An 11,708-nucleotide genomic window follows, 5' to 3' on the forward strand; every position below is an offset into this window, starting at 1 on the left:
CGTCTATATGCCCATGTCTCCTTCCTTCACTTAGGTTTTAAGCTTCTTGAGGGTGGCAGCCGGACAGTAGCAGTTTGCGTGCAAAGTCCCTGCAGTGGCATATGGCAGACTTTAAATACATCAGGACCAGAGGATGAACTGGAAAGGAAATCACACCCACTGGTGGGAGAAAACCAAACTTGATGATAGAGGACCAGTAGAGGAAGTAGCTTGAGTATGTGTCCTCAGATGCAGACACAAGGTCTTGCCTTTCTGGATGAGACAGGCACTGACTAGAGCAGGGTTTGCCAAACTCAAAGGGCCACATTTTAGGGACAGTCTAAAATGTGGTATATGGACGGTCTGCCAGTGGTATGTAGAATGGGTTAAAACTGGAAAACTGGGCTGGGTATGGTGGTGCACACCTGTAATCCCAGTACTTTGGGAGGCTGAGGTAGGAGGATTGCTTGAGCCCATGAGTTCGAGACCAGCCTGGATAACACAATGAGACTTTGTCTCTAAAAAAACAAACAAAACTGGGTGATTAGGAGGTGACTACAAGAGCATAGGGAGTGGAAAATGACAGGATGTGTGTAAATCTGAAGAAACGGTCAGAACTGAAGATCAGAATGTGTGCTCTGCAATGTGTGAATACAGTACGAATGTGCTCCAGGAAGAATATCTGAAACAGATTTTCATGACAGTTTCCAGAAGTATGTGGCTGTTGGGGAAGAAGATAGCAGGAAGTGGGCAGAGGCAGTCAAAGTGGAACGGGGATTGAGGAATTGATGCCCCTGATGAGAAGTGAGAAAAAAAAAAGCAGCTTGTGTTGGGGCATGTGTGGGAGCAGGAGCAAGTTTTTGACAGGACAAGCTGTCACATAGGGTTTTGCTGCTGAACTCCACCAAGCAGTCTTGGAGCAGAGTTCCTCAGCTGCTGAGGTCCACACTCACACTCAGCTGTGGCAGGAGGCTATGGAGTCTACAGGCAATTCCCAGAGTGTTAGTTCCCCATGGGCATTCTGGGCATGTGAGGGGCTTGTAGGGCTGGACTGGAGACTAGATGAGCCTGCTTGTGTGCAGGAAGTGCTAAACTGAATACTGAGTGCCAGGCTTGCCTGGTTCCATACTAAATAGGGAGTCATGGCTTCTGTCCATCCAGGAAATACATGTACATCTCATATATACCTATTCCACAAACTCTTTTTGAAAGCCCAGACGATAAACAGGCACAAAGTTACCTAAGCTCAAAAGGCCACCTGGCTCTACATGTGAGACATTAACGTGAGGGCTTTATAGATACTTTTCTATGTGTGGCCTCAAGCAAACCAGAAGAATGTAAGTGCCATCGCATGTCCACAGGTCAGCTGCAGACCCCCTTAAGCAGACTTGTGAGTGAGACTTTTTGCACTGACCTGGGTTCAGATTCCTGTGTCATCAACTGGAGCCATGTAACCCTGGGCTTGGGCTAACATGTTTTTTTTTTTTTTGAGACACAGTCTCACTCTGTCATCCAGGCTGGAGTGCAGCGGTACAATCTTGGCTTACCGCAACCTCCATCTCCCGGGTTTAAGCAATTCTCCCACCTCAGCCTCCCGAGCAGCTGAGACTACAGGTACGTGCCTCCACGCCTGGCTAATTTTTGTATTTTTTGGGTTTGTATTTTGACAGGGTTTCACCTTGTTGGCCAGGCTGGTCTCAAACTCCTGACCTCAAGTGATCCACTTGCCTCTGAAAGTGCTGGGATTACAGGTGTGAGCCACTGCGCCAGGCTCTATCTAACATCTCTGAAATTGAATTTCTTTGCTTGTAAAATGAGGCTGGTATTTATTTCCCAGATTAATTCAGGAGGTTAAATGAGATAAATCCACATAAGACAGGCTGGTAGGTTTTCAAAGAAATGTTTAGTGACTGTCCCCTTCCACAGGAAAAAACAAGTTTTGGAGCTAAACAGACCAGATTCTCAGCACTTTCCCACTTCAGATTATGTGACCCTGGGATGTTGAATCATCTTCCTCTGCCTGAATTTCCTCATCTGTAAAATGAAGTATGATTGACTTCTTGCTGTGGAAATGGAAAACTGAGAGGAGCCTGAGGCACTCCAGCAGAGTGTGGCCTGAGAGTGGCCAGGGCTGGTTACGTCCACCCTCTCCAACACCTTCAGAGAGGGGAGGACTCACTTTTTCAGTTTCTTCCTTTTTTTTTTTTTAAAGACAGGATTTCACTCTGTTGCTCAGGCTGGAGTGCAGTTGCATGGTCACAGCTCATTGCAGCCTCGACCTCCCAGGCTCAAACAATCCTACTCAGTCTCCCAAGTAGCTGGGACTACAGGTGTGTACCATCACACCCAGCCCTTTCTCAGTTTTTTTTTTTTTTTTTCTGAGATAGAGTCTCACTCTGCCGCTCAGGCTGGAGTGCAGTGGCGCAATCTCGGCTCACTGCAAGCTCTGCCTCCCGGGTTCACACCATTCTCCTGCCTCAGCTTCCCGAGTAGCTGGGACTACAGACACCTGCCACCATGCCCGGCTAATTTTTTGTATTTTTAGTAGAGACAGGGTTTCACCGTGTTAGTCAGGATGGTCTTGAGCTCCTGACCTTGTGATCCTCCCGCCTCAGCCTCCCAAAGTGCTGGGATTACAGGCGTGAGCCACCACACCAGGTCCTTTCTCAGAGTTTCTAAAGCTGAAAGTCATTGTCCAGAAATATTTAGTCCATACCTCTTTTTACACAGAATATATTTAATTCCATCATATAAGCTAGGAACAACGTTAACCAACAGAAAATGTGATCACGAGCTACATACAATAGAAGATCAAATGAAGCACACATATCCATGGAAAAAACATGCTAATTAAATATACTCTGCATTTCCATTAATAGCAGTATGCTACTCTTTGAATTTTTTGCTGATAAGCAGTCAAAACATTTAAACTCAAAATTGACAAATCAACTAGCTTGCTTTTTGTCATTTGGAAGACTACCATTATTCAAATTTATTATGTAATACACTCATCTAGGTAATGAAACATCTGTGAAAAAGTGTGGGAACCACCTCACCTGTGCATAAAATGGCTATTATACATGAATGCAGACATTTGAAGTTAGAAAGGAATATAACTCAAATAGCAAAACGTCCTAATTACAGAGTTTAAAAATAAGCAGTTTTATTTTCAAAAGTACATACTAAGTCCAGACTGGGCTATTGCCAAAGAACTAATCTTTAGAGTCTACTTTAACATGTTACATGGTATTCCTGACTCTACAGACTATCAATATCTGTAGAGGGTAGCTCCTAAAGGTCCCAAAGAACAGGAAACACGCAGAAATAAAGGACTTCTCATGAAGAGTAGGTGGGAATGAGTGGGCAGGCCTGTATCGTCTCAGCGAAGTAAGGATTGAGTATAGAGAGCTATTTGTCTTAACTGGGCTTCCCTGAAGAATCTGAGCCAAACTGGAATAAACCAGCCTCATTTCCAGTGTTGAAATGTTAGCTGTACAGTGGCTGTACAACTACAGTTTATTTATAGAATTAGAAATAATTTAAAAAAATTTTAAAAGCTTTTATGTAATCATTAATCAGAGATGATTTTCACAAATTCTGGAAAAAAAAATTTGACTCTCCAACCATCACCACATCAACAGGAAACAGGGCCATGCCACCAGGGAGGGCTGTCTCAGCTGCCATTTAGGGAGCTGACCCCTTTGCTCTCCCGAGACCAGTTCCCGAAAGGAGGGCCTGTTTTGTACAGATGTGGCCACGGAGCTCATGGGGCCCTTGTATCACTTACAAAAATACGTATCTTTGGCAGGCGAAACATTCATTCCGATTTCACTAACTTTCGTGTATCCATTTCAAAGGTCTATAACATACACAATTATTTAGTTTTCTAGGTGCATAATTTGAATCTAGGGTGCTTACAGCTAGGAGACAAGATGAACAGAGCTAATTCTCAGGCACTCCTATTTTAACATGGCTATTCTTTTCTGTTCACATATTACCAGCAATTAGTATATTTTTTGAAGCTTTCATGAAACTATGCCCTGTGATGCTCTTCCAACTTGGCGATACCGATATATATGGCTGTGTCTGAGATATACATTTTTTTGAAATGTCACAGGTCTACTTCTCAACATTCTAATGGATTCACATATTACTTATTATTACTGACTCTTAATGACCTTGGTACTTCCTGCAGCAGTCTTCTAAGCGACTGGCCTGGGAGTCCCAGTTTTTATGTTCTCCATTTTGAGATTACCCTGCCCATGTTCTCACTGAACCTCTGGTAATAACGGCTCTTAGAAATCTTGACTGAAAAATGGGGTCATGGTGCTTTCAGGTGTTGGAGGTCTTTGAGCACCAGGAACTGTGCTGTGTCTTACGTGTGTTCTCATTCAGAGATCAGAGTGAGGTAGGTACTATCATTTCTACTTTAAGGATGAAGGCAGAGGCTTAAAGCAGTGAAGTCACATAGCCAGGGACTGACAAACAAAGATCTGAACCCAGGTGGACAGGACTCCAGAACTATAATCACCCTTGAAAGAATTACAAAGCCCAACTCTCCACTGCTCTCTACTTGTAACAAGTCATAAATCTCTACCCTCAGGGGCCTAAAGCCCACAAATCCTGTATGTATTCCTCTGTTTTCTACTGCTGCTTTAACAAATTACCACAAACTTAGTGGCTTTAAACCAAGTTTCTGTAGGTGAGAAGTGTGGCACAGCACAACAAATTTATATGCTCTGGGTCTCACCAGGCTAAAATCAAGGCATCAGGTAAGGCCAAGATTCTCATCTGTGTCTCAAGGTGCTCTTCCAAGCTCACTGGCAGGATTCACTTCCTTCTCTTGATTTCCACATGGCCCCTCTATCTTCAAGTCAGTAATAGCACCTTGGGCCTTCCTTTGAATCTGACTCCTGCATCCTCTTCCATTTTTAGGGATTCGTGTAATTATACTGGGTTCCCCCAGCTAATCCAGGATAATATCTCTATTTTAGAAATTTTAGTTACATCTGCAAAGTCCCTTTTACCACATAATGTAACACATTCACAGACATAACACTGGGCATGGAAGGTGATGGGGACCAAAATTCTGCTTATCACCCCCTCCTGGAACCTTTCTTGTACATCTACAGCACTCAAGGCAAAATGCCCTCTCCCTTCAAAAGTTTTGCAGTACTCTGTCCTCTGCCAAGTGTCCAAGCAGTTATAGCAGCTGGACTGGGCCTCACTCAAAATATAAATTAACACCATGTATTTTCACCTTAAGAAATGCTAGTTGGCTGGGCCTGGTGGCTCACGCCAGTAATCCCAATACTTTGGAACGCTTAGATGGGCGAATCACCTGAGGTCAGGAGTTTGAGACTAGCCTGGCCAAAATGGTGAAACCCCGTCTCTACCAAAAATACAAAAATTAGCTGGGCATGGTGGCATGCACCTGTAATCCCAGCTACTTGGGAGGCTGAGGCAGGAGAATCGCTGGAACACAGGAGGCTGAACTTGCACTGAGCCAAGATCGCGCCATTGCACTCCAGTCTGGGTGACAAGAGTGAGCCTCTATTGAAGAGAAAAAAAAAGCTAAGTTAACTGGTAGAAGATTGTGGAAAAGCCTATTTTTACTGGGGATAGGAATGGGATGGTCTTCAACTGTTACACATTTCAGGTTACCCCACTCAGGACTCCCTATGAAACAAAACCTGAAAAACGGACACTAACTATAACCCTTTCACTCCCAGGTTCTCACCCTTTCCAGTGCCTGGAGATCCCCAGACCTACTAAGTCTTCACTCAGGATGGTAGTGTGGACCAACACTGCAGCAACACAGTTTATCCGAAAGGTCAAACATAAACAGAACATTTTATACATTCAGAAAATTACTCATATGCAAGGAAAAGTGCTCTGAAATTACTTTAAATCAAAGCTGCTCTGAAGCAGATCAAGAGTCTTGCTTAAAATTGAATTCACGTATCTGAGAAGCAAATGTCCTTGTTCAGCACATTCGGGCGGTTCCTTGGTTCAGCTCAGCACACATCCCAGTAGAATCTTGTTTCACTAGATCACCAAAACCTTGCAGTCACCTAATACAATGACATCTTCTGATCTAAGAACACCTTCTCTTCTCTAATAAGAAATAACAGGACAAATAGAGAATAAAAACAGCAGGCAAATAAATAAGGGCCATTTCATAGATGAGCTGATAACTAGATAAAATACAAGTAAAATGTTAATTATAGATATAGGTGGTGAGTATAAAAATTCACTGGATAACTACTATAACTTTTTTGCATGTTTGAAAATTTTCATAATAAAATGTCAGAAGCATTGCAATAAATTCAACCATAGGCACCAAAGCAAGTCACATTTCTCATTAAATGTTTCATAAAGAGTCAGATACTCTCCAGGCCATTTGTTACAACTTCCCATATAAACGCCATTCTTCATTCTCAAGACCTTATTTGTGTTGTTTCCCCACTGCACTCTTCCCAAATGCAAACCAGGCCCAGTTCAGGTTCTCACACCTTCTATTTAAAAAAAGAAAAAGAAGTCCTTCTCTCTGCTTGAAGTGCCATTGCACTTCACTGTGTTGTACTACCTAAAATACAGATCTGATGATTTCTTAGGTGTTACACTAGTTAGACGGGGTGTTGTTTTTAATGATAAGAAATACTTTTTAGGCTGGGCACAGTGGCTCATGCCAGTAATCCCAGCACTTTGGGAGGCTGAGGCGGGTGGATCACTTGAGGTCAGGAGTTTGAGACCAGCCTGGCCAACATGGTGAAACCCCATCTCTACTAAACAAACGAACAAACAAAAAACACACAAAAATTAGCTGGGCATGGTGGCACACGTCTGTAGTCCCAGTTGCCTGGGAGGCTGAGGCAGGAGAGGCAGAGGTTGCAGTGAGCTGAGATTAGGCTATTGGACTCCAGCCTAGGCAACAGAGTGAGATCCTGTCTCAGAAGCAAAAACAAAAGAACAAACAAACATTAGCCAGGCATGGTGGCAGGCGCCTGTAATCCCAGCTACTCAGGAGGCTGAGGCAGAAGAATCACTTGAACCCGGGAGGTGGAGGTTGCAGTGAGCTGAGATCGTGCCACTGCAGGCCAGCCTGAGCAACAGAGCAAGATTCTGTCTGGAAAAAAAAAAAATTAAAAAAAAATAAAAGCTATCTTTTAGATATGTATTAAGGTATTATACATGAAGTGATATGCTATCTGGAACATGCTTTAAAATAACTCATGGGGTTGGGTACAAATGAAACAAGACTGATGATAACTGTGAGAGTTAGGCCCAGAGTACCTGGCCTAGTTGTTCTATTTCTGCGTTTTTTGTTAGAAAACAAGTACAACCCTGGGAAGAAATTATGTAGTCAAGTAACTATCCAGCCAAAATGAATTAGACATTTGAAGCAATTATCTATAAAACTGTAGTAAAAATTGCCCTGAATCAAGTGATTCAGCCAAAGGAAGGTCTGTTGATTATATTGCACACCCCCCCCTTTTTTTTTTTTAAACAATCAGCTTTCCATTGCTACTTTTACTGTAGGCCTGACTCTCAATACAGAAACTTCAAAATGGGTGCCTAGATAATCCAATCAGAATTTGAAATTTCTATTTTATCCTGCCTTGTGAATTAATGAGCAAAAGTTCTTTATAGGATTCCAGCTAATAGATGCAGAAGGAATGACAAGATATCACCAGTTGGCAACCTCTGATAGAATCCCAGATCTCGGCAAATAACATTAATGATGGCTAAATCCATCAGGGGAAAAGCTGATAGAGAACTTTTATAATGAATGGAGTGGGCTGGCAGCATCCAAACCTACTATCAATCTTAATGTTACAAGATGAGAGCCATTATGTGCCGTGATGTGATACAACAGGGAGCATATATCACCTATGAATTGTTTTTGTGAAAAAGCAAAACAGAACAACAAAAGCCCTCTAGATCTGTCAGTTTATAGAACATATAGGGGACAGAAAAGGTGTAAATGATCCCATTAGGATACATTCAGTAAAGTCCACTGAGGGACAATTCTATAGGATGAACTTAGTTTCTTCAAAAATTAAAAACAGGAAAGTTAAAACTATAGGTTAGATTAACAAAATGCAAGATCTAGATCTTGTCTGGATCTTGATTCAAACAAACCAACTGTTAAAAAAAAAACTTATGAGACAATCAGGGAAGTTTGAATATTGACTGATACTTGGCATCAAAAAATGTTTTAGCAGTCTTACACAATGGTATTGTGGTTATGTTCTAAAAAGTACCCTATCTTTAGAGTTATATTTGAATTATGTCTCTGATCACACAGACACGAAAATACTATGCCTGTAATGGGACTCAAACTGATCCCTGTGGGTTGGGGCAGGCGACAGGTGGGGATGCAGGTAAACAAGACTGACCACAGGACAGCTGTTGAGGTTGGAGGATGGCTACACGGGGCTTCATTCTGCTATTCTTTTTGTGTATTTGTGAAAATTTCCATAATAAAATGTTTAAAAAAATGAGTTTGGAGAGCATTATACTATAAAACATTAAAAAATTTCCTTCTTTAATGAAGACTTGCAAGCAGAAAAATATAATTTTCTAAGGGTCTACTAGTACATTAACTCAAGTTTAACAGTTATTTAGGGCAGGGCATGGTGGCTTATGCCTGTAATCCCAGTACTTCAGAGGCCAAGGGGGGAGGATGGCTTGAGCCAGGAGTTCAATACCAACCTGGGCAACATAGGGAGACCTCTGTCTCTACATAAATAAAAAAATTAGCCAGGTATGGTGGTATGTCCCTACGGTCCCAGCTATTTGCAGGGCTGAGGTAAGAGTACTGCTTGGGCTTGAGAGGTGGAGGCTGCAGTGAGCCAGGATGACGCTACTACACTCCAACCTGGCCAACAGAGCAAGACCCTGTCTCAAAACAAAAAAAGTTTCTTGGAAACAGATAAATAAAAATAATTTTTAAAAGATTGTACAAATTACTGTTATTGCATCACTAAGAGACTACTAAAAGTTGGGATTTTATTTTTTTTTTTGAGACAGAGTCTCACTCTGTCACCCAGGCTAGAGTGCAGTGGTGTGATGTTGGCTCACTGCAACCTCTGCCTCCTGGGTTCAAGTGATTTTTGTGCCTCAGTGCCCCAAGTAGTTGGGACTACAGGCATGTACCACCATGCCTGGCTAATTTCTGTATTTTTAGTAGACACTTTTTTTTTTTGAGACCTAGTATTGCTCAGTCGCCAGGCTGGAGTGCAGTAGTGCCGTCTGGGGTTACTGCAAGCTCCACCTCCCCGGTTCACCTCATTCTCCTGCCTCAGCCTCCCGAGTAGCTGGGACTACAGGCACGTGCCACCACACCCAGCTAATTTTATTTTCTTTTTTTAGTAGAGACGGGGTTTCACTGCGTTAGCCAGGATGGTCTCGATCTCCTGATCTTGTGATCCGCCCGCCTCGGCCTCCCAAAGCGCTGGGATTACAGGCATGAGCCGCTGTGCCTGGTCGAGATGGCGTTTTACCATGTTGGTCAGGCTGGTCTCGAACTCCTGACCTCAAGTGATCTACCAACCTCAGCCTCCCGAAGTGCTGGGATTACAGGCGTGAGCCACCATGCCTGGCCAAAAATTGGGATTTTAAACCAAAAGGAAAAACCTTTGATAAACTGAACATCAGGCTCTGAAGTCAGCCAGATCTAGGTTTGAATCATAGCTCTGTCATTCTCTATCTACTAGTTGAATGTTTTTTGGCATAGCATACAATTTCTGTGACCCTTAGACTCCACATCTATAATGTGGGGGGAATAAAATTTCTTAGTCAGTAGAGTACTCAGCAAAGGGCCTGGCAAATGGTAAGTGCTCAGTATAGAATTCAAATAATTCCATTACCATTTCAGTCATAAATGCACACTTTTCCATAATCTAACATCTCTCAAATTGGGATGTCTCATAATTGATGGTGTATCATGATTTAATTGGCAGGTTTTTTTCCTAGTGGTTTGTAAAAAATGGTGCTACAGATCAATAGCATGTAAGAGTCAATATACCATGGTATCAATCATTGTAAAGCTATATTCCCAATTTCTGTTCCAAGGTTACTCTGAATAACCAATCTGAGATTTAAAATACTTAAAGTCTGAGCAAAATATTTCTAATACATCATGAACAGAACAGTTTTGAGACAAATTAATTTTGTAAAAAATGGTTTATCAATTCCATTTTTGTATAAAACACGCGGGAGAAACCTAGCCAATCAACACACAACTGTCACCACATGAAAAGGTACTTTTATCAAACTTCGAGTCTAAGAACGTACAAATGTTTCTTTTATCATGTCTACAGTAATTGTCTATGCTTTTCCATTTAACTGTTGTTAAAAATTCCACATATCCCCATTATTTCTTCTGTCCCAGTTACAGTACAACGACAGGGAGGAAGAGGGTTGGTTAAAGCATCCCTCTAAGCAGTTTTCTGCTGTCCCTTCTTTCCAATCAGAGATTTGTGGATGTGAGGGATCACACCTAGAATGAAATTAAAAAAAGTTATTAAAAACTTTTAAAGTTTTTGCCTCAAGTAAGAAGTTAATTATACAAAAAATGAAATTAAGTCCCTTTTCATATTCTGATACTGTTAAACTATCTAAACCAATGGCTACCCCCCACGGGTCTGTGAACCCTTTAAAACTGTATGTAAAATTGTGTGACTTTCTGTGCATTTTTCGAGAAGAGTAACCACAGTTTTTTGTTTTTTTTTTTTTGAGATAGTCTCGCTTTGTCGCCAACGCTGGGGTGCAGTGGTGTAATCTCAGCTCACTGCAACCTGGGTTCAAGTGATTCTTGTGCCTCCGCCTCCTGAGTAGCTGGGATTACAGGCATGCAATCATGCCCAGCTAATTTTTGTATTTTTAGTAGAGACGGGGTTTCACCACATTGGCCGGGCTGGTCTTGAACTCCTGACCTCGGGTGATCCGCCTGCCTATCAGCCTCCCAAAGTGTTGAGATACAGGTGTGAGCCACCGCGCCCAGCTGTAACCATCGCTTTCATGATGTTCTCTGAGGGTTATCCAAATAAGATTAAGAACTACCAACTTACCTCTCACTTTCACTGATCCTGACCCACTTTTCAAGTGTATTTATTTCAACCCTTCCCAGTGTATGTTATGCGACTTCTCCAACTCATTTTTCAAACACAGTTAAAAAGGTATGGGAAATATGTTAAACATCAGGCTTTAAGTATCATATGAAATTTAGATAAAGAGCTGGCTAAAATAAAAATAGCATTACATATGGGTATAAGGAGAAATATTTATTCAGATCATTATGAAAAAGCAGCTTAGAACTGTTATAGATTTAATATTTATGAAATTAAAGTTTATATGCTTTCTAGTTAACCAATCAAATATACTGTATCATTGATCTGAACGATATATTAGTCAGAAAGACCAGTAAGAATCAAGGCTTAAGTAGTAATACATACCACCCCCAGCTATGGTAGCCTTGATAAGAGAATCCAACTCTTCATCACCACGGATTGCAAGCTGCAAGTGACGCGGAGTGATACGCTTTACTTTGAGATCCTTAGAAGCATTACCTGCCAGCTCCAGCACCTACAAAGCATCCATGATTAGCATATCAAATGAAGGACGTTGGATTCCAAATGAAGGATCACTTAGCATTTGTACATACAAAACGCACAAACATTACATAAACTGATAACACATTTTTCTTTTCTCTTTTTTTTTTT

The 11,708-nt window shown here is 41.7% G+C and overlaps 1 protein-coding gene across 5 annotated transcripts in view; it reads right to left on the reverse strand.

Moving 5' to 3' along the window:
* Positions 1-4,642: 4,642 nt before the first annotated feature.
* Positions 4,643-11,708, reverse strand: part of LOC105541954 (histone H2A.V) — a 29,162-nt gene continuing 22,096 nt past the window's right edge. For 2 of the 5 annotated variants that reach the window (XM_011983265.1, XM_011983266.1), the window contains exons 3-4: positions 11,442-11,571; positions 7,916-10,486 (exon numbers count right to left, since the gene is read on the reverse strand). In XM_011983265.1, coding sequence (XP_011838655.1) covers positions 10,425-10,486; positions 11,442-11,571 — 192 coding nt within the window. In that variant the 3' untranslated portion in view covers positions 7,916-10,424. Of the gene's footprint in view, positions 6,097-7,915; positions 10,487-11,441; positions 11,572-11,708 lie in introns of those variants that run through there. The other 3 variants (XM_011983264.1, XM_011983268.1, XM_011983267.1) reach the window with 3 other exon arrangements.

The sequence above is a fragment of the Mandrillus leucophaeus genome, unplaced genomic scaffold (assembly GCF_000951045.1).
Source record: "Mandrillus leucophaeus isolate KB7577 unplaced genomic scaffold, Mleu.le_1.0 Scaffold248, whole genome shotgun sequence".
In the NCBI taxonomy this organism is placed as follows: domain Eukaryota; kingdom Metazoa; phylum Chordata; class Mammalia; order Primates; family Cercopithecidae; genus Mandrillus; species Mandrillus leucophaeus.